The sequence below is a fragment of the Alosa pseudoharengus genome, unplaced genomic scaffold (assembly GCF_046254945.1).
Source record: "Alosa pseudoharengus isolate Yale_2024_CS ecotype anadromous, Long Island Sound unplaced genomic scaffold, YU_APseudo_1.1 YU_APseudo_1.1_scf_6, whole genome shotgun sequence".
Classification (NCBI taxonomy): Eukaryota; Metazoa; Chordata; class Actinopteri; order Clupeiformes; family Clupeidae; genus Alosa; species Alosa pseudoharengus.
In genome coordinates, this window is record NW_027468848.1 from 15,745,051 (window position 1) to 15,768,169 (window position 23,119).

The 23,119-nt window shown below is 43.1% G+C and overlaps 1 protein-coding gene across 2 annotated transcripts in view; it reads left to right on the forward strand.

Annotated features, from left to right (window-relative positions):
- mlxip (MLX interacting protein) overlaps window positions 1-23,119 on the forward strand; it is a 41,247-nt gene that overhangs the window by 13,522 nt on the left and 4,606 nt on the right. For both annotated transcript variants that reach the window (XR_012983507.1, XM_076269634.1), the window contains exons 2-14: window positions 10,837-10,943; window positions 15,261-15,343; window positions 15,420-15,503; window positions 15,770-15,811; window positions 16,223-16,457; window positions 18,467-18,544; window positions 18,793-18,893; window positions 19,036-19,774; window positions 20,249-20,355; window positions 20,972-21,092; window positions 21,469-21,578; window positions 21,751-21,858; window positions 22,613-22,740. Coding sequence is in view for 1 of the 2 variants with exons in the window: in XM_076269634.1 (XP_076125749.1) it covers window positions 10,837-10,943; window positions 15,261-15,343; window positions 15,420-15,503; window positions 15,770-15,811; window positions 16,223-16,457; window positions 18,467-18,544; window positions 18,793-18,893; window positions 19,036-19,774; window positions 20,249-20,355; window positions 20,972-21,092; window positions 21,469-21,578; window positions 21,751-21,858; window positions 22,613-22,740 (2,043 nt within the window). In the remaining variant the exon portion in view is untranslated. The remainder of the gene's footprint in view (window positions 1-10,836; window positions 10,944-15,260; window positions 15,344-15,419; window positions 15,504-15,769; window positions 15,812-16,222; window positions 16,458-18,466; window positions 18,545-18,792; window positions 18,894-19,035; window positions 19,775-20,248; window positions 20,356-20,971; window positions 21,093-21,468; window positions 21,579-21,750; window positions 21,859-22,612; window positions 22,741-23,119) is intronic.

Consider the following 23,119-nt stretch of genomic DNA (forward strand, 5'->3'; position numbering starts at 1 on the left):
TCACCAGCCTTTGGATAAACATACAAATAGGGCCAAAACCTATGGCTTAAAATGATGTCGTAATGACCAAAAGCTATGTAAATCACGTGGTAATTACCCAGTGTTTCCCCTAGAAAATTTTCCAGCAGCGGTGCTGTTAATCGGAGGAAGCCCCCCCCCCCCCCCAACTTGCCCAACAAAGGCAACTTTTTTTGCAAATTGCGCCGCTGCTGAATACATTGTAGGGGAAACACTGTTACCTTTATGTTAGGGTAACTTGTAACTTCTCACACGAGGAGCTGGCAGTGTTTATGAAATGAAAGGAGCAATTTCGTTTTTTTAAAAGAAGGCAAAATAGTGTGATTTTCACAGTTAGTAGATTATTACTGTACACACACTGAAAAATATTGAGGCAAATTGTAGACTAAGGGTGTCACGATTTCGAAATCGATAGAAATTACATCTCAATCTCGAACTTCGAACTTAAAAGTAGAATCGACGATGCAGCCACACCCCCAATGTCACGTCCAGCGTGTATGCCAAGACGCACAAACACACATGCACGTGCTGAACTGCAGCGTCAACACTCCTCTAATTTTAGGCTGCAGCCAGTTAAAATATAGGCCTACACATCAACCTACCGAAATCAAAGCCCCTCTTGCTACTTTGAAATCACCGGTGTGGAAGCAAAGATTGTTAAGGCGGTGGAAGTATTCGTTCATTCACGTCAATTAAAACTAACTTAGCCTACTCAACTTAGCAAGTGAAAAGATGGTCTAATTACAGTCCAAAGTTACTTTAAGGCTTAAAATGCATATTTATAAGTACATATTCCATGAACACTAACCTTGGGTCTCTTCGGAGTGTGTTGAAACAATCAAATTAACATTCTGTGTTGTTTCATTTTACTATGTTCACGTCTCTGTTTTAGCCTAAAGTTAGTTCTGTTTACATTACAACCTCGCGGTTGGAACGGTTCAAAGCGGTTTCAAAATAAAAGCCCCCCGAAAAAGAAAAGGCCAAAAAGAGTAAATAACATATAAGGAATGCATTAATAGTAATATTTAAAAAAGATCGAAAATCGAATTGAATCGTGACTTTAAAATTGAAAATTGCATCGAATCGAGGATTTGGAGAATCGTGACACCCCTATTGTAGACCCTTCCATATACAACTAAACACGGATGTTGAAGGTCTTGCTTAAGTGGATTTTTAAAAATTCTATGTAATTTGCACTTTCAGAAATAAAAGATGCTGTAGGCCTATGTTCAGTTTTATAGCTGATTGTCTTGTTTTGTTTACAAGTTACAGATGGAGTCTGGGTACTTATTGTACTGTTTACATATTACACACTTACTTACACAACAGGCTGTTGCAGATAGCTCAGACTGTATGACACTAGGTGGTACAGCCTGAGACATGCACAATAAAAAAAAATGCTTTCTGCATTTTTTTTCTTTTTTCTTTTCCCTCCATTGTACCGAACTCGTACCGAACCATGATGTCCAACCGAGGTATGAACCGAACCGTGACTTCTGTGTATCGTTACACCCCTACTCTTGGCTGTAGCTTTGTAGCCCTTTGTAAAATTGACTGTTTTCTTGGCAGTCAATTGTTTTTATATAGATCACAACCAAGCAGAGTTAAGGTTTTCAATGCCTTAAGTTATATGTTCAGTTTTTATAGCTTTTTTTATAGTGTAGCTATATCATGTCATTGCAATTTTTATAGATGTCATGATAAGAGTTTGCTAGGTCATGGGATGGTTGTGTGTTTGCCCTTTTGGACAAATGAAAATATGTCTTACTCAATGTGTGACGTGCTTTGTGTGCTGTGTCCATTCAAAGATGTAAACCTGCTGACTTGTGTACAGTGTTCTCCTTTGTGTTGTGCTTTGGCCTGCCTTTACTTTGATCAAGTTTAATGGATTGGAACTGATTGAACGTTAAAGGGACACCAGGCAAGCCTGATGCTTTTTCTCTACGAAACTCCCCCTCGCTCGGTCTGAAGCTCTTTTCCTTTTCTTTGCATCTTCCGTCAAGGGTTTTCACTGCTTCTTTGCCGGCTCTGCCATTATACACACGTTTGCAACAATCGCTAGCGTTTCGTTAGCCTGCCTCTGTGCTGTGGATGCAGGATGTAAATTGATCCTGCTTCAGTCGGCGGGTACGATACACTGAACTTGGGGATATTCTTCCTACAGACAGCAGGGACGGACGAGAGAGTCTTCATTTGCCCTGTAATGAGTCATTTAACCATATACCGACTTACGAAGATGACAAATTAACACGAAAACGTTGCCTGGTGTCCCTTTAATAGAAGTTGATACCAAATTGAACATTTTCAGCATAACTTGGCTTCTTGTCTGGAAGGTGGTTTGAATGTTTAAATGGTTTGGAGCTTCTTATATACATACCTGTCAACACTCCCGTTTCTCCCTGCTTTCTCCCGTATTTCAAGGTCATCTCCCAGCACCCTCCGGTTTTGTTATTTTTCCCGGAAAACTCCCGTAATTTGCATGGCCATCAAACTTAATTTTAGGGTTGTGCCGATCGTGATGGTTGACAGGCATCACGATGGAAAGCAACCTTCGTGATGCCACGCCCCCACATGCCAGTCACTAATTCCTGCTGTAACAGGCTAAAACATAAAAAAACCTTTCCCTGAAAATGAAATTGAGCCTACTTTAAAGGCTGTCAACCAAACAGTTATCACGTATTAGTCTACCGTCTTGTAAAATAAAAGACTTATTAGTCTACCCTCTTATTCAAATAATTCCTGACTGTGACGTGAATGTGTAGCCTAATTGTCTTTTTGTAGCCTACATGTCTCGCAGGCCTATAGCCTACATTGTAGGGGTGTAAATCGGAGTCTTCATGACGATTCGATACAATATCGATTTCTTAAGCCAATGATTCGATTATTTTCGATACTTCAGAATTCCCCATGATACGATTCGATACGATTCAATACTCAATATTTTTACATGATATCTATGAAGTTTCAAATAAATCAACAAAAGTTCGGAATGTAGGAGCAGGTATCTAAAGCCTTCGTTATACAGCCTCATGTCTTTGCATATAAAAAAGTAGGAAGGAGTAGGAGTAGGAAGTGCGCTTACATCGGAGCCATAGACAGAAAAAGAAAGATCGGAGCTGATGCTGAAAATAGATAGGCAGGCAAACAAACAGGCGGCAAAATAAAAACATTAATCGATACTCTTGCGAACGAATCGATGCATTGAATCGATTAATATTTACACCCCTACTACATTGGACATAATATGTAGCCTAATGTTTTAGCAGAAAATATAGATTTATTATTGTTAGGCTACGACTAGGACATTCTAGCGCTCAAATATTTTTGCAAGGCTACAGCGAGCGCCAAATGCGTCCTTCTCCTCTGTGTTAAAATAAACCATTTCTTTTGTTAATTATAGGATCAGAAGGTAGCCTATTCGTCTTTCACTGTAAGGCTTGTATTTCATGCATTTAGCAAAAGTCCCAGACAGCAGCGGAGTGGTAATCGGGATTCGTTATTTGTAAAAGTGTTTTTACTTTGCCCTCCTATATAGCCTGGACTGCGTGATCGCAGCCCTTTACTTTCACTTCCCGCCGCCCTCATAGTCAGCATAGACGGTAGCCTGATAACGTAGGATGCTGCAAAGTACTAAGATTTTAAATGAGTGACCACGATAGTAGTCCTAAGTAGCTTTTTTGCTGGGCCCAGCGAAGGCTGGCAATGTGTAATATTCCGCTGGTTGGTGCACACGCAAGTGTTCAGATTGATTGTCTATCTGTCTTTCACAACAATTTTCTTGGAGCAGATCTTCCACACAACTTCGGTAGCCTGGTCAGTATGTCTCTCTTAGCTGTCCACTTTCATCAGGTCGTATAGCCTATATAATATATTTTTTATTTTTTTATGTAGAACATTATAAATGTATTTCTGTACAGACATAATTAATAGGCTAATTAATTAGTGTTTACCACACTAACCCCCCCATATCATCGTCCATCACGATGTTTTACTGTACACATCGTCAAATGCCAATTTAGGCGACATCGCCCAACCCTACTTAATTTAAAATCATTGATCCATTCATTTTTTCTGTTAGTCTGACATCTCCCAGGTTGCCAGATTGTGTATTGTGTATGAAATACACCCTACACATAGCCTGAGTGCCAATCAGAACTTATTCCCGCCCACATTTGAGGTCAGGAAGTTCGGTCTGGCATTGCTCCATTGTGAAGCAACTATGCTCGCCCTAGATCAGGCAGACCAATCAAATCGGGCTTTACGATGATGGACAGGTGAGCAACAGCGCCTGGTCTATCACGTCATCTGAGCACGCTTAGATTAGGCCTATGTTTGAAACAATATCGCTGTGGCTAGAAGGAGACATGGCTTTTAAGACCCCATATGGAAAATGCATATTATTTGATGAGGTTTTAGCACTGAAAACGATTATTTCTGAAAACTTTGGCCAAAGTTGAGATGTGGGAAAACTCGTGGTTTCACTTTCATCAAGGGAAAACAGAGCTGTTGCATTGTGACATGTTGTTCCCTCGTTCGTTTGAAATCTCTGATTGATCACCTGTTCGAGCGATTTGCGACAGCCTTTCCCAGCTGTTCATAACATGTTTGTAGCATATCAGTGTTCAACAGAATTATTTTTAAAAACGGAGGGGATATAGGCTATCAGTTTTTTCCTAATAGCCTACCCTACTACGTATCGCTTAGATTTTACTAATGAGTGTTGTAGAAGTTATTGACAGCACAATAACTTTTACAAAAGACCAGAAAACAATGTTAAGGTATTTGTGGAGAAGAAGGATGGTTTGTATGTTTTCTTCCTACACCTCACAGTAAGCTATTTTGTTGCTCTGATTGGTTAGGTCTATCCAATTGAGTGCAGAGGCATTCCCCCTTGTATCGGTTGAAACACACCCCATAATTATTTATGGGGTGTGTTCATTTATTTTGAAAAGGTCGACATTTCTGTATTATATTAAAAGGAAAATTACTGTATTTAGCACTTTGAGTCCCTTTTCTGGTTTGTTTTGGATGAACTAGAGTGGTGGACACCGAAATTTTGACGATTGGTCCCGTCTCGACTTTTCTGACTCGTTTTGAATCGCCTTTGACTAGTCAGAGTGGCTGCCTACAGGCATGCTCAAACATGTCCTAAAACAACCCTAAACATTCGTTTTCAAAACTGTGCAACTCACCGAGTGGTTAAGCCTCCCTTCGCCAATAAAACAGCTTGTAATGTTCTTCTATGACACCCCATAAAGTTGTAAAATACAAAGCAAGGGATTTATGACCATTCTTCTTTACAAAATCTCCTCAGATTCAGACAAAACATTTTTGTTTTGACCTGGCCGTTTGTTTTGCTTAATTGACCTGATGAATGATCCAATCATGACCCATATTTAGTGTCTTGGCAGAGATTGACAGATTTCCTTGAAAATATTGAGGCTTTTCCTTGGGGTTCATGATACGATGCACCTTAATAAGGTTCCCAAGGCCTTTGGGAATAAAAACAGTCCCACAATATCACAGCCCCCACCCTAATTCTCATTAGGTATGAGGTTCTTTTCAGTATAGTCATTCTTCTATGTACGCCAAACCCACCTAAAGCGTTTCTTGCCAAAGAGTGCAATTTGCATTTAATCTGACAACAGACCACATTTCCAGAAGAAAATCACTATACCATTCAGTAACTCCTGCCATTTTTAATTAAATGACTGAAAAGGCTTTTACCTTACCAATAATCTATTAGCAGTGAGGTCACTTTTGAAGATTTTTTGGGGGATTTGGTGATCCCAAGATTATCCCTTTTTCTGTAAGTCTTACTATCCTCCATACTGTGCGTGGGGGCAAGATAACTATGCATGTTTGTCACATTTCCAGTTGAGAACATTTTCATTGTTGTAACTGTAAATATAGGCATTTTCAACAAAGTGCCTAGTTTTCGTAACCATTTTCTGATTTACAAATGTCAACGCACTTTTTTTTTAAATTTAAATTTAGTGTATCGTCTTGTTTTACCGAGGAATGAAAATAATCATGAACTACTTCTGAAAGTTTACAGACACTATGATTTGATTAAACTTGAAGAAGTTGACATTAGATAGGAAAATGCTTCTGTTACATTTTGTAAATAGAATTGTAGTTAAACATAAGCCACTGCCAATAGGTCGATACCAGTAAACAAGTCAAATATCGTCCGGTTATGATCTTAGGCTGCTATTTGCCAAAATTCCACAAAAAATACATTTCAGGTCTTCATACAGTAGCACTATCTCTAAATGTGCCAGTACATGCTTAACACAATATTTAGTTAGTGCAGAATTGGGGCAGCCGTGGCCTACTGGTTAGCGCTTCGGACTTGTAGCCGGAGGGTTGCCGGTTCGAACCCCGACCAGTAGGCACGGCTGAAGTGCCCTTGAGCAAGGCACCTAACCCCTCACTGCTCCCCGAGCGCCGTTGTTGCAGGCAGCTCACTGCGCTGGGATTAGTGTGTGCTTCACCTCACTGTATGTTCAGCCTCACAGTGTGTTTCACTAATTCACGGATTGGGATAAATGCAGAGACCAAATTTCCCTCACGGGATCAAAAGAGTATATATACTTATTTACTTATACTTAATTAATGCAACATGATAGTTAATATCAGCCACTGCCATGCCCCAGATGTCCTTATTTGCCAATAGGCCGGCACATTTTTTTAAATAACATATAATTTGTTTCCCTGCTACTTAATGATATAATTAAAAAAACAGAATTTAAACACAACGTCGGTTATCTACCAAATGAGTTTCGTCTCAGAAGTTCATATTATGTCTATAGTGTTTGTGTGTATAGTGACTGCCCTCACTATGGATCAGAGATGCTAACCTCAAAGCAGTGCGAACTTCATTTGGTTTAGTATTTATGAGTTAATATCAGTAATTGCCCTCTTGGTCGTTGTGTAGGACAGTACATGTACTGTTTAAATGGCAATGCAGACAGAAACCATTGTAGAAACTTGTCTAAAATTAAAACTGAGTTAAATAAAATATAATAAAAATGTGACTTAAAACCTACAGTGTTCAGTAAATGACCACATTTTAATGTTTTTGTCAAATTGTCAAAAGGCATAATAACAATATTATTGTGCTACCACTGTTACTGTGAGTGTTACTGAGAACTTCAGTATTACAGAACGTGGATATGTGTTTGTGTTTGGCTTTTCTTGAGTTAATAGGCACACATAAACCACATCAGCACGCTGCAGCAAGGTTGTTTATGCGCCAGGGCTGAGAAAATAATCTGAGAGGCTGGAGGTCCGCCAGGTGCAATAGTAGACGAGAGAGTGTTAATTTTGTCACCTATTTTTAATTTAGTCTTAGTCTTGTGACGAAATGTCCTTTTTAGTCTTTGTCATATTTAGTCATTGAAATATAATTTTTGTTAGTCAAGTTTCAGTCGACTAAAAGTCTCGTCATTTTAGTTTAGTTTTAGTCAAAAGAAAACTAAAGGTATCTTAGTCAGTTTTAGTCAACACATTTTAGTCTTTTTTTTTATAACAAATTATTTCTGATTACCATTTGAGTCAAATAGTGTTTCACACATCTCAATTTTCCAACAATCTTGTGTGTCCACAGGGCTACTCGTCTGTTAAAATGACTCATTCTGATTTTTTGTCAGTCAGTATGTTTACATGCACAGGTAAGTCGAGCTACAGTTATAGCTCGGCTGGGATTTGACCATAGACAGTAAAAGATTTGACTGGACCACTGTCATATTCGTAGACCAGTGTTTCTCAAAGTGTGGTCCGGGGATCACTGGTGGTCCGCGAGCAGACGTGGTAAAATATAATATAGATGAGTTGTTTGCAATATTGAACCAACTTTTATGTAAAAACAGTTCTGCAATGTGAGATGACAGTTTAAATCATACAGTATGAATCCACACAATAAGCAAAGTGCAAAGACAATAAGCAAGGTGGTTCAGTGAGTAGGCCTATTGTGTAGACTAATTATAGACTAGTGTTGAAGTAGGTCTAATCTTTTTTTTTTTAGCTAGGGTTAGTTAAGTGGTCCTGAAACTGAAAAAGTTTGAGAAACACTGTCATAGGCCAAAGTATTAATGTTTTACTCCGCCTCGCTAGATGGTGATATGCGCCCAAACACAACACATTCCCCAAACAGACTCTCCATCTTAGCCATAGCTAACTTGCTAGCGAACTTTCCATATTAGCTTACTTGCTAGCAAACTTTGCATCATCAGTCTAACTAGTTAAATAGTTGTGCTACAATAGTGAACAATTTCATATGGACATTCTGGGGGATGTTAATTTGTATGAGAGAAGCTTCAACTTCTGGGTATGTAGCATTAACCTGACTCCGCCAGATGGATTTGCTCCGCATATCCATCTGGGAACTTTTCATTGAAGAACTTTTGGGAAGGGGCGGACATACTGGTTAGCTGATTGGATAAACCATCTGTCTATCACCACCTTTGTTGGTTATCGACGGGCCAAATCAACCAATTAGATGAACAAAGTATTCTTCTAATGCCGTTTAACATACAATTAAGTTAGGTAACGTGACAAACGTTAAGATGTTTTAACTTACCATTTATGAACCTAATCAACGACAATTCCCATCAAGTTTTCACGGTAGGCCCTACACTTCTGAAGATAGTATATTCCTCCATTATGAACTGGAATCAGCCGTGGAGGATGTCTGTGTCGTTCATTCCTCCCAGCTGCATGGCTGAGACTCATAGCTTCACAGTTTACCCAGGAATACTTTCTAATTTGAATAAAACTTGCGCGATAGCTATGCTCATCTCTGTGGATGCAGTCATGTTGTTCGTTGCGTCACACCTCAACCCGCCTCAAAGCCAACGCTGATTGGACGTTCGTTTGGTGAACTGCTCCAAATTTTCTTTAACGGAAAGTATCCAGACTGATCTGCGAGTGAAACCCTGAAGCTCGTGAGATCAGGATGGTCTCACGAGGCTAATGTAGAATTGTGGCATAAAGCTTAGGTAGTTAGCTTGCTAACTCTGGCAGAAATCTCGTGTTCTTGTTCCATGTAGTTTCGTGTTGCAGCCACAGGGTTGCAGCAACAGCACGTAGACTAGCCTACAGGAAAGCTGTTGCGTATGAACTCATTCGGAATATTTTGAAAACGTAACAGCTAGATATTCTGTCTTCTCATTTTGTAGACGAAAATGAAGAGATATTTTATCTTAGTTTTTATTTCATGCAAAACATTTTAGTCTCGTCTTTTTTCGTCAACATTAATGCATCTTAAGATAGTCTTAGTCAGTGTTTCAGGACATTCCTGCCGTCTCGTCATCGTCTCGTCTTAGTCATGAAAAAAAAGGTCGTTGACGAACATATTTCCTCTCGTCTCGTCTGACGAAATTAACACTAAGACGAGATGCCATAGTCCATCACGAGGGGAGGCCTGAAATGTGGTGACCGTTGGGTGGTCACTGGGTCAGTTTTGTGCTTCTGTGGCATGTTCATGCCTCCTACAGTCCAGGGCTTGGTGGTCTTCAGTAGCCTTCCTTATTGCTTTGTCACTTGATTTGATTACATATTAATCCTTATCATGTATTATTGGTATGTTCTGTTAAACTACCGGTGAAGTTGGTACAGTAATCTCGATCATGCAAAGCAAGGCTGACCAAGGAAGAAGAATAGCCATTTGCTTCTCCACATGTTTATGAGTTGGCTGAAATAAAAAATATGCCATAACAAATGTCATACCAAGTGAGGTGAAAGTGACTTATGGGGCCCTATCATGACAGTCAAAAGCGCATCGTCACTCGTCAAAAGCTTATTCAAATTTAGTAGGATGTGTCCAGTCCACATTGAAGGGGTTTTCATTATCAAACGTCGAGCGCATGGCGCAACAAGGTGTTCCTAGGTTTTTTAATCAGTCATGGGTGTGTTTGAGGTGTATAACATCATTTAAACCAATGAGAATGACATCTGCCATTCCCTTTAACGGCGCAAAGCGCGATGTCAAAAAAATGCATCGGTATTTTGACATTCAACGGCGCATTTGAAGGAGGCTGCTTGCGAGACCGTATGGAATAGTCATTCCACTAAACCATGCTTTACTAAAAACCTAGCATAGCCTACACGCATTTGCACTCCTCCATTATTTGAACTCATTGGCAAAGTGAAACTAACTTCACCATGGTGTCAGTCAACGACAAGACAGTTATATGCAGTTACTTTCACTATTGACTGACAATGGGTTACCATCGAAAACATAGGCTGGAAAAAGCAATACTTACCCTAATATTGCTCAAATGACTGAAAAAACAACTAAAAAAACATTTATCCTGCAGAGGAGTTGCTTATATCTCGTGACAGTTCATCTTCAGCTGTGCTCCATACGTGTCTCCCCTAATCACTTTTAACCATCATTACCAATTTGCAAATGATGGTGAATAACTACTCATCTTGATATGTACAGTATTTCGTAACATCTTTATTCAAATAATGTTTCCCATTGTAATCGTGCAAGTTGCATGGACGTGCGTTGGTGTGCGTTCATGAATGATAGAAGAATGGTGCGTGCACCTGCCAATATGACTGTTGACAATGCGCTCTTAAAATAACATATAAATAACTCGCCATAGACTATAGTGGTGTTGTGTTCAGATGACAGTGTACCATCAATTCTTTTTTTCATTTAGGTTATTGTGAAGACATGTCGAAAGAAAAGCTGTTTAATGTTAAAGCACCCCCACAGAAGTTTCATCAGCTGTCGGGGAGCAATCTGCTCTCGGTTTTATTTCTGTTTCTCTGGGTAACGCTTTGGCTGTCTGTGTCTCTCCACAGTGGGAAACTAGTATCACCAAAATGGAAGAACTTCAAAGGACTCAAACTCCAGTGGAGAGACAAAATACGCCTCAACAATGCTATCTGGAGGGCCTGGTACATTCAGTGTAAGAATCTCTTTCCTTGAGTACACACTTGTGGCCGCTGCTGCCTAAATCCTAACATGCCCAATACCTAAGGCCAGTGGTGCTGTAATCATACTGTACTCAGACTGTGCTTACTTATGCCAGAGCTATGATAGACTAAACTTGATCTCAGTAATCTCAGTTTACTATGCCCCTCGCAGTGTTTCCCACGGATTTGAATTCTATTTGTGGTGGTAGGTTTGCAGAATTAACTTGAATGCAACAGTTTTTAACAAATTAGCGCAGCGTGGTTATGATGCAGATTTAAGCATGAGCCAGTCGACTTTTATGCCAACAATTGCAGGATTGTTAATATTTTCTTTAAACGTACATGTAGGTTTGTTAAGAGACAAGGGAAGGCTTCACAAAGGTCCACATAGCTCTACAATTAACGAATTGTATCCAATTTAAATAGTACAATTTGGAAAATCATTGTGTGGAGGTCAATGTTGATATTGTAGTGGGCCGTCAATGTATGGGAAACACTGCCCTCTCTCTCTCTCTCGCAGAATTTTGAGTTATGCAAACTAGGGATGGAATGTAAAATGGTTATAGTTACTTAGCAGAAGCCTTTGTCAAAATCAAAACAGTGATGTATCTCTGTTTATGCTTACAGTATGTTAGTATCTTGACGCAAAATATCAATATATTTTTTCAGACACAAAACTTGCCTAACCTTTTTGGTTTTCCTGAGAATCTTCTGAATTACATAACTATCCTTATCTAGTCTTTTATTTATTTATATATATATATATATATATATATACACACACACACATATATACATATCCATATCCATCCACGCCAGCATGCCAAAAGAGGCAGAAACCTGCTTAACCTCCAGCAACTTAAACGGTCCTCACCTACAGAAACCTCCTTCTCCATGGACTTGTGGAACTGTCAATCCGCAGTCAACAAAACGGACTTCATAGCTGGCTATGCCAACCACCTTCCGTTGGAACTCCTTGCTCTCACTGAGACTTGGATCATACCAGAGAACACTGCCACCCCGGATGCACTGTCCACTAACTTTTCCCATCTGGACGAGGAGGTGGGACAGGCCTGCTAATCTCCAACAAATGGAAATTCCCCCCGCTACTGCCTTCAAACAAATATGTCTCATTCGAAATCCATGCCAACACAGTGATCGCCCCAGCAAAACTCTACGTGCTGGTCATCTACAACCCTCCAGGCCAACTAGGCGACTTTATGGACGAACTTGACACTCTGCTGTCCTCCATCCCTGAGCATGACTGTCCGCTTCTTGTTCTCGGCGATATAAACATCCACTTAGACGCCCCAGGCTCAGCGGACTTTTTGGCCCTGATAAACTCTTTTGACCTCAAACTGGTACAAAGCTGGCAAAGAGCTTGACTTGATCCTCACTCGGAACTGCAGCACAGACACCCTCATGGTGACGCCTCTCCATCTTTCTGACCACTTCTTCATCCAGTTCAACGTCAGCCTGACAGAACAGCCTCTGGCTCCTCAACCGATGGCCACGTTTCGCCGCAACATCCGGAACCTGTCTCCAACCCACTTTTCCTCTGTGGTTGCCTCCGGTCTACCTCCACTCAACACCTTCTCCTCTGGAGGTTAATGAGGCCACAGACTCGCTCTGCTCCACACTGAGCTCGTGTCTAGACGAGCTGTGCCCTCATATCACAAGGCCAGCTCGATCCAAACACTCTCATCCATGGCTAAATGATGCCCTCCGATCGCAGCGCACCAAACTCAGAGCCGCGGAGAGGAAATGGCACAAATCCAAACTAACCGATGACCTCAAAAACTACCAGACACTCCTGACCTCCTTCTCAGCCAGCATCACTGCTGCTAAGACGGCTTTCTACAATGACAAAATCAACAGCGCTACAGACACTCGAAAACTTTTCTCAACCTTCAAATCGCTACTCAACCCTCAGCTGCCTCCTCCTCCATCCAGCCTTACTGCAGATACCCTCGCCTCATTTTTTACAAACAAAGTGGCGGCAATCTGCAGTCAATTCTCTACATGCCCACTCAACGCAGCTGACTCAGATACCGCACTCCTACAACCTCTAGGGACTGCTGGATCATCTTTTTCAGCATTCACGCCTCTCTCCGAGAATGAAGAATCTAGACTCCTGACATGCAGCCGTCCTACCACATGCTCGCTGGACCCTATACCTACGAGCCTACTTCAGTCCATCAGCCCGACCATCGCACCAGCTGTCACACATGTGATCAATGCCTCGCTAACCTCCGGCACATTTCCAACAGCGTTCAAAATGGCCCGGGTAACACTGTTACTTAAGAAAGCTTCTCTCAACCCTGCTCAAGTCGAGAACTACCGCCCTGTCTCACTCCTGCCTTTCCTATCCAAAGGCATTGAACGAGCAGTCTCCAAACAGGTCTCTGACTTCCTTTCACAGAACAACCTTCTGGATCCAAATCAGTCTGGGTTCAAAAGCGGCCACTCTACAGAAACGGCTCTGCTGTCTGTAACGGAAGCCTTAAAAGAAGCCAGGGCGACCGCTCGGTCATCAGTACTCATTCTGCTTGACTTATCGGCTGCCTTTGACACGGTTAATCACCGCATCCTTCTCTCTATACTCGCTAACATGGGAATCTCCGGTTCTGCTCTCTCCTGGTTTGGCCCTGCCTTGAGAACCAAAAGACAACAATTTTATCATCAAAATTCTATAGCTGATGTTTTTAGTAAGGTCCCACCTTTGAAGGTTTTAGAATATCTTATTAGCATAGATTTTAAAAAACATATTTAAGTTTCTGTAATACAGTGTTCTGGCCATTAAATAGCCTTAGTTGCGGAAATGGCCTTAAATTAAACAAACAAACAAACAAACTCTCCTGGTTTGAATCCTACCTCACAGGACGCTCGTCATGGCTTGGTCAGCTATCTGCACCTCACCATCTCACCACAGGGGTCCCCCAGGGCTCAGTACTGGGCCCTCTTCTCTTTGCTATCTACACCACCTCCTTGGGACAGATTATCCGTTCGCATGGCTTCTCATACCACTGCTATGCAGACGACACACAGCTCTATCTGTCCTTTCCACCTGATGACCCCTTGGTTTCAGCACGGATCTCGGATTGCCTCTCAGACATAGCTACATGGATGAAGGCACCACCTCCAGCTGAACTGCTGGTCCTCCCAGCTAAACCTACCATACACCACGACATCAACATCAAATTTGACTCCCTGTCTGTTTCACCTACCAGGACTGCAAGAAATCTAGTTGTTCTCGACAACCAACTAACCTTCTCAGATCATGTTGCCTCAGTCTCCCGGTAATGCCGTTTCGCACTCTACAACATACGGAAAATCAGGACTTACTTGACTCAAGATGCTACCCAACTTCTGGTTCAGGCAATAGTCATCTCACGACTTGACTACTGCAACGCCCTCCTGACAGGTCTCCCAGCCTGCGCAGTGAAACCCCTTCAGATGATCCAGAACGCCTGGTCTACAACCAACCCAAAAGGGCACATGTTACTCCGCTGCTCATCCAGCTACACTGGCTACCTATGGCGACCCGCATCAAATTCAAGGCTCTAAAGCTTGCCTACAAAGTAGTCTCCGGTTCTGCTCCCACCTACTTGAATGCCCTCATACAGACATACAGTACGCTACCTCCAGACCGCTGCGCTCCTCAGACGAACGACGTCTAGCTCTACCACTGGTACGCTCAGGCCAATCCAAACTTTTCTCATCTGTTGTTCCTCGTTGGTGGAACACACTGCCAGTTCCTACAAGGGCAGGGACATCCCTCTCCATTTTCAAAAAACTCCTGAAGACCTAGCTCTTTAGAGAACATCTCCTCTCATAGCACCACTTACAACAAGTCTTGCTGATCCAAGCACTTACCAGCCGTCTTGAACTGACACTCAACTGTTTAAAAACAGCACTCACTGCACTTATTCTTACTGTACTCTACCGTTTTTAAATTGTCCTAAAAGTGTTGAGAGAATTGCTTTAAAACTTAACTGTTACCATGTTGTTAGTCGCTTTGGTAATATATATATATATATATATATATATATATATATATATATATATATATATATATATATATATATATATATATATATATATATATATATATATATATATACACATATATATATATATATACACATATATATATATATATATATATACACATATACAGACAGTTGTCTAGTATTGCTGTGTCGATATCATTGTTATTGTGGGCAATGTAGGCATGCAATTGTTATTTCAGGTGCAAGAGGAATTGGGCTGCGACCTCTAACTCTGTCTGTCTGTCTGTCTTACTACAGATGTGGAAAGGAGGGAGAACCCTGTGTGCCGATTTGAGACTCCTCTGGAGGGCAACATTGATTGTGACATCCGACCTGCAGAGGTGAGACCCATTTCTCATGGGACCCATTTTCTCTCATTTCCTTGCATCTGATCAAACATCTCTCCATTATTTGCAGGCAACTGAAGTAAAATATGTGAAGAGGAGAAAAGAGATAGTTATCCGCGAATACCACAAATGGAGAGCCTACTTCAAGAAGAGGGTACGTATAACTTGAAGATTTAGCGCTGGGCAGTTTTTATATATAATTGTAGACCCGAGTCATCGGGATGGGGTGCTGGGTGGGGTGGTGATATGGGGTTAAGGATGGAGAATTCTAGACCGCTCTTAAATTCAATTCCCTGTAGAGGGTTTTTAGACACCTTGACATCTTATGCCACAACTCTGGTGCTTACCCTTGTTCAGAAACATAAAGATTGATTTGCTTGATTTGTTAAAATAAATGTTCCTTGCTGCTGTTACCAACAGTTGCAGCGACACAAGGATGATGACCTCTCCAGTCTCCTCAGGGTAACTACCTTGTCCTATCGTCAGGGTGTTTGCATGAAAGCTTGAAGGCATATGTGTAGACCCCTCCATTCTGATGTCCCCACCTCAAACATGAACATACTTTTACCAAGTCATTCACCACCTTGGGCTGTAATATTAATGTTTGCTTGGAGGGAATTATTAATATTTTTATTATTATAATTATTATTATTATTATTATCATCATCATTATCATCATCATCATACAGTATGTTCAGGCCCACCCAGAGGTAGGATGGTGTAAGGGTCTACCACAGTGCTCATTCATGTAAGATCACTGTAGCTTTTCCTTATGTGTGCTTGCCCTCTGCCTGTGTGTGTGTTGTTGTGTTTGTGTATTCATGCTTGTGCCATCCCGCCTGACTGCTACTTGTGCTCTGGCTTTGTCTGAAGGGGGCGGAAGAGCAGTATTCCCTGTTTGGGGACGCTTTCCCCGACACCTTCCGTATGTCCTTCTGTCAGGATGAGGAGATGCGCCGCGTCAGCCGCAGGAGCCACGACTCGCCTGTGCCCATGGAAATGGACCCTTTCATCGACATGGACGTGCTGATGTCAGAGTTCTCCGACACATTGTTTTCCACGTTGGCATCCCACCAGCCTATCGCCTGGCCTAACCCCAGGGAAATCGGTGAGCCAACACTATACCTGACCCCACCGCTGCTAGTCAACTCATCCATCGGAGCTCTAGCCTTGTTGTCATTTTGTACCCACTTGGAAATCGGTCCCACTGTCATTTGCCATCTACCATGTCAGTTAAGATGCTCTGTATCAAGTTCAGGATCAAGCTTCAATCTCAACATGTGGGCAAGTGAGGGCAAAACAGTACTTTCTCGGCAACCCTGGTCTTTGTAGCAGACCACTACTAGCTACCGGTACGAAAGAGCATTTATAAAAGACAATTCAAAGTCATCAAGTCTGAGAGTTTCCTGGCTTTTGCATTGCGAGTCATTCTGACTTGAAGCAGATTTTCCCAACCAAAATGCATCAACTGAGAACTAAAGCCTATTTTATGCTTCTGCGTCGAATCGATGGCGTACCCCCGCAGACCCCTCTGCGTCGTCGCGAACCCCTCTCCGACCCCTCCACCGTAGCGACGTGCGCCTCCAAAAAATTGTAACTTCGCGTTGAGGCGACGCAGACCGCAAGGACTGTGATTGGTCGACTCGATAGTCGGTGTTTCAAGCAGCCTACTATGGGGATTAGCAACATGCTAGTTCACTGACAAGCTTTGCAAATAAACTCGGACATATTTTGGTTACAATGACTGGGTTATCCATTTGTTAAGTGTTTATATGTCAGTAACGTTTTGAAATTAGCACTTTGCCAGCAAGCAGTACTTTGTGGGCAGTTGTGCTAAAGTTTGCCTGCTAACATAACTTAAACTGGCTGGCAGACACCTCGCAAATAACGTCAGACTTATTTGCTGGTTTACTGTGTCTATTTCTCGATACTTGGTACAAAATCTAAGCAAGAAAAGGCCAAAAAAACAAAATCAATATTTTGGCACGAAAGTCTATGCGGTTTGCCATTCTGAGTAGGCTACCGTTTCAGTCATACCAGTGACTGTCTAATAAGGGGAGAACTTCCACTCTCGGAAAACTTTGGTTTCTGAACTGGTTGCAGTTTTTTCTGTGGTTCCACATGAGGGCGCTCGTCCACGAGTGCAGAATGAATGGAGGTCTATGGAGCTGAACCCTTCAAAAGCCACTTTTCTCAGGATATCATTTTTTTTCAAGTAATTTGAATATTGTATTCGAAAGGGGAGGCAAAGAAAATACACTTTGTTGAGTATTATATTTTTTAAAGTCACTTAATTGTTCTAAAAAGACTTTCAAACGTGTCAATGACGTCATTCATTAGCACAAAGGTAGCGTGTTAAGGGCAACAACGACCCAACCTGTAAGAAATCAAAAGGACATAAGTACTCGTTCAATCAACTTTTGACCTATAACCCATGTTGAAGTTATACAAACTACAATCAAATCTTAGATTTGTCAACGACAATCAGGTGAAAGAGACAAATTTAGTCGTCTAGCTCCATAGGACCCCATGTATTTTGGACTCGCCCGTGATCGCCATCTAAGTGAACTCTGGTGAACTGCAGCCAAATTCGGTATGTATGGGATTAATAGAGAGTGGGGAGGCTCTCCTTAGACGGGCTCCGGTCATACAGTCTTGTTCCGGTGGTGAGCGACGCAGACACACAGGCGACACCGAGCGTTATGGCAGTGAAATGCACCGCGATGCAAAGCAACCCAACGCAAAACCATAAAATGGTCACGACACCGTAGGAGTGCCGGCGTAGCTACGCCGTGGAGTTGACGCAGAAGCATGTTGAGCCCTTAAGGCAGTTGGCATCAGTTGAAATCTGAAGCTCAGTGTGATATTGATGTCGGTTTCATTTAGTTAACACAAAGGCCACATCTCCTTATCCAGTCAGTGTGGACGGTCATTTGACCTGACATTTGGACATTTTTGTGCAATTAATTTAATGGCGAATTAAAAGCTGTGTTCCAACACCAAGAGTGTCTCTATCTCGGGCAGCTTGCAAACTATGTTAAACCTCATTACCTGTTATGTGAAGGTCTTATTAACCCCTCAACCCCTGTCCTCTGTGTTTCCCTCTCCCCTCTTTAGCCCATGCGGGGAATGCTGACATGATCCAGCCAGGTCTCATCCCACTGCAGCCAGACTTCACAGACGAGCCCTGGCAAGGTACGCCCTTGCTCCAGGCCCTTAGCCCATCATACACACATCTTACAGCTGTCGAGATGGATCTTTCAAATATATTTTAACTGCAGCCAGGATGACTGTTTAAACAGTTTTAACAATCTGACTGAACGCTTAGAAATGGCTAATTTATGCAGTTGCTTGGCTGGTATAGTGATTAGACAGGCTTTGATGGCAGCAATCTGCAGTGACTGAGGGAAATCCTTCCCGGCCCGGTCTCTGTCTCCTCACAGATTTGTTTCACACGCTCCGACCTCCAATCTTCCCCTTCAGCCCACCAACACCCTCAGCCTCAGCGCAAATCGCACTGCCCAGCAGCAGTTCCCAGTCACAGGTACACACACACACACACACACACACACACACAGACACACAGACACACAGACACACACAGACACAGATTCATACTCACAGGTACCCAAACTAGGGTATACTTTTTATAGTATCCCTCATAATCTGTTTAATTGTTTCTCCAGGCCCCTATGCTCCCGTCTATGCCCCTCCCTTCAGACCTTCAACCAATCAGCCTAGACCACCGCCTTGTCTCATCCCCTGGGCTGCCAATCACCCCAGGATTGACCAATCAGAGTGTCCCCCGGGACCCTAATTCTGCCTACTCTCAGAACTACATGCCTTTGTTTGGTGTGCAAGGTGCCTCTTCCCCTCCTCAGCCCCTTCCTCTGGCAGCAATACCCCCCTCTCTGCCGTGCCCGGCCGTTTCGGCGGAGACAGCATCCCTGTTGCCAGGTGCTGGAGATGGCACTGGGCCTCCACTGTCTGTCATCACACACACAGCGTCGTCTGTGGTCACCCCCAGTAACGCTGCCACCACCTTCAGCCAGGGCACGGAGCTCCCCTCGACGCAGTTAGCCCCCGACCCCCTCAGCCAGAGCCTGCACCAGCCCCTGAACCAGCGCCTCCCCCAGACTGCACCACAGGCACTGCCACAGACTCTACCTCAGCACCTCGCCCCCAAGCTGCCGCAGTCCCTCCCCCAGAGTTTACCCCAGCCGGCAGCCCAGCCCCCACTCCAGAGCGCCCCTCTCCCACCCCCGGGGCCCTCCGTCCAGCCTCAGGCGCAAGCCCAGGCAGTGGCCCTGCCCCCAGCCTTCATCCAGCCCCGGCCTGTCGGGCCGGTTTCCAGCAAGAAGAGCCGGCACGCACAGCGCATCGCACCCGCCAGCGCCCGGCCCTCAACCCAGCTAATCTTTACCGGTCAGTCATAGTTAGCCCTTGTGTCTTCTGTTTTAGATAGATAGATGATAGATAGATAGATAGATAGATAGATAGATAGATAGATAGATAGATACTTTATTGATCCCCAAGGGGAAATTCAAGGTCATTGAATTCATTCATTCAAATTCAATTAATTTTGTTAACACCTTGATATATTCATGACTATAACACCCCATTAACCACTAGAGGGCCATAGTAAGCCAAAATGTCAATGACCATGAACGTTTCTCTGAAGTCATTTTTACTTCCCTTGTGTTGTCAGTGGAGTTGGTATGGAGTGTGGGATTCTGTAACTTAACAGGTAGAGCCAGGTGCCAATTCCACCAGTTTACTATAAAAGGGACTGTTGAATTGCTAAGTGGTGAGTCGTGGAGTGTGTTGAATTGCTAAGTGGTGAGTCGTGGAGTGTGTTGAACTGCTAAGTGGTGAGTCGTAGAGTGTATTGTGTTTCAGCACCGTTCCCAGGGCATACGGGGGCTGTGATTGTCACTCCGTCCACTGTGAAGTGCGACTCTGTCCCCACTGCAGGGGTGGTCCTTGGCTCTCCAAATGTCGCCCGGGTAAGGCACACAGACACTTCTCTGAGATCTTACCCACGGGTCATTTTTCCACCGTCCACCAAGCTTGTAACCTGACTCTCGCCAGATGAATTTCGTTCCGCTTAGCTCCGCCTAGCTTCACTCACATCCATCTGGGACCTCGTCCATTGAGAGTGATTTCTGCACCAGATTTTATGGTACAGCCAATGGAGTGGGTGGGAGTTTCATAGATGTGACATAGCGTAGAAGCGACTGTGAGACTGTTATCAGCGTCACGGGTTGGCTTCGATGTGAGTGGTTGAAGTAGCATGTCAATAGATGACAAGTGGCTTATTCAATCATATGCAAACATTTTTTGATTAGGCCCAGCCTTCTGAAGCAACACTCCAATGGATTGGTCCCAGATGGATGAGTGGAGCTAGGCGGAACGAAATTCATCTGGCGAGAGTCAGGTTACCAAGCTTGTGCAAAATTCCAGAATTGAATTGAAACAGGCTCTTATATTCCAATTCAATTATTGAATTTCACTTGCATTTCAATTGTGGTAGCAAACAGGAAGCAGAATTGCAATTCGAATTGTGCACAACCCTGGTGTCCACTGTCTTCACCGGCTTCTCCCTGTCTCTCCCTCTTTCAGGGCTCTACTTATCATATTCTTCCTCAGACGCAGACGAAGTCCCCCCAGCCCATAGTGCCTAAGGAGGAGACGGCTGCCTCCACTTCCAACAGCAAAACACCCACTCCATCGCCCAGCACTGGTCAGGATGCTCAGCAAACATCCACTTTTGAACACACACACACACAAATGCTGTCAGTATATTTCTAGGAGAAATACAACTCATACAAGCACTAGCGATTTCATCCGTAACTGATTTGAGCAATTTCATTGGTTAGAGGTAAATAAGTAGTCATTTGCAATGATCATATGCTCTCTCATGAGAGTTCATGAATAAGCATTCCACACCACCGAAGCTGCCTTTCAAGCTAAACAGCATAGGGACTCTATAGTGCAAAATCAACCACTGGCCACATCACTAGTTAAAGCACTGTAGTGACCTGCCTGTGATTGTTCTGCTGTTTAAAGTGCATTTGTTTTGGTACCTGCTGTGTTTACTTGATGCGTTTGATTGGCAGGTCTGGAGGGGCGCTCGTCTGGGCAGGGGTCTCCATGTGGCTTGGAGCAAGCAGCCAGCCCGCAGTCTCCTCTCAATTCCACTGTGCTACTCAAGAACGAGAACAACCAAGTGTGTGCATTTGTGAGCGTGTGTGTGTGTGTGTGTGTGTGTGTGTGTGTGTGTGTGTGAATTCAACAGTCAAACACCATATATGTTGTGATATCTCTGTAATCTTTTGATGTTGCTTCTATTGCTGATGGTTGTATTTATTTCCCCCTGATCTTGTGTATATGTGTTACAGAGCCGCCGAATTAATCACATCTCTGCGGAGCAGAAGAGGCGCTTCAACATCAATAACGGCTTTAAGACTCTCTGCAGCCTTGTGCCCACACTAAAGTCACAGTCCAACGTAAGCTTTGTTGTGCATTTATAAAGCATTGTGGTAGAGACATAGTGTAATGTATCAGTAATGTAATTATAGCTGTTGTATCATTTATGGCATGAGTTCATGAGCATTGCTTGGTGAGGTTACCAAGCACAGAAGACCACAGAAGGATATAAAACCTTGCAAATATTACAGGAAGTGTTCAGTTTTTCCTGTGTGTCAGAACTGAAATGTAATCCACTCAATGGATGGATAAACTTGTGAAATGATTTGCTAGAGGAAGCCTCTGTTTCCTGTAGGCCCCACCAGGCTGTTAACCCAGCTCAGACCGGGTCAGGGCCTCACATAGAATTCTAGGAAATTCCACAGCAATTTTCACTAAAACAGGGTATGTGTGACCCCCAACGCGTTGGTCTTCGGGTTTCAGGTGCATAATAGCAGAAAATTGAATCCTTGAATTTGCGTTTATTTGTGCTCTTACTGTAACTGTAAACTTTATTCAGTTCCAGTTTATGAAAGAGTGAAGAAGCACAGATATGATAAACAACGTAATGTGTAACTATCCTTTTAAAAGGATTTATTCAAGAGCTATTTTATATATTCTCATTTTGTGGTTCAGGGGGTATGAAACCTTCAGACAATATGACCTTCATGCAACAAATTATACAAATTTCCTCTTGTTTGAGTCCACTCTAAAATGTGTTTGTAGGTCTGTGTAGTTCCACAACAAAGCCTTACATTTAGTTGACAAGGTTTTTTTTTTCGTGTGTGTGTGTAGATCAGTAATGCGGCCACGCTCCAGAAAACGGTGGAGTACATCGGGAAACTGCAGCAGGAGAGACAGCACATGCAAGAGGAGAGCCGCAGACTGAAGGAGGAGATCGAGGAGCTCCACGCCTCCATCAGGTAGCCCTCTTCTCACCTGGCGCATGCTCGTGCTCTTAGCCTGCTGCCATGCACCTGTGTGCTTTGACCCCAAGCCAGCCACCTGTCTATTCTAAATCCCAAACCATTACTCTACCCACTGGGGTCAGTGTGATTCCCACCCCCACAGCATTTTTATGTCAAGACATAAGTTGGTTTACATTTGTAATGGTTAGCATAGTACCAAATTAGTTTTCATGGTTAAATATATCCAGATGTTGGCCCCAGCCGTGGCGCAACTGGCTGGGGCACCTGCACCGTACGCCGGCGACCCAGGTTCGATTCCCGCCCCGTGGTCCTTTCCGGATCCCACCCCGACTCTCTCTGCCACTCACTTCCTGTCATTCTCTACTATCCTGTC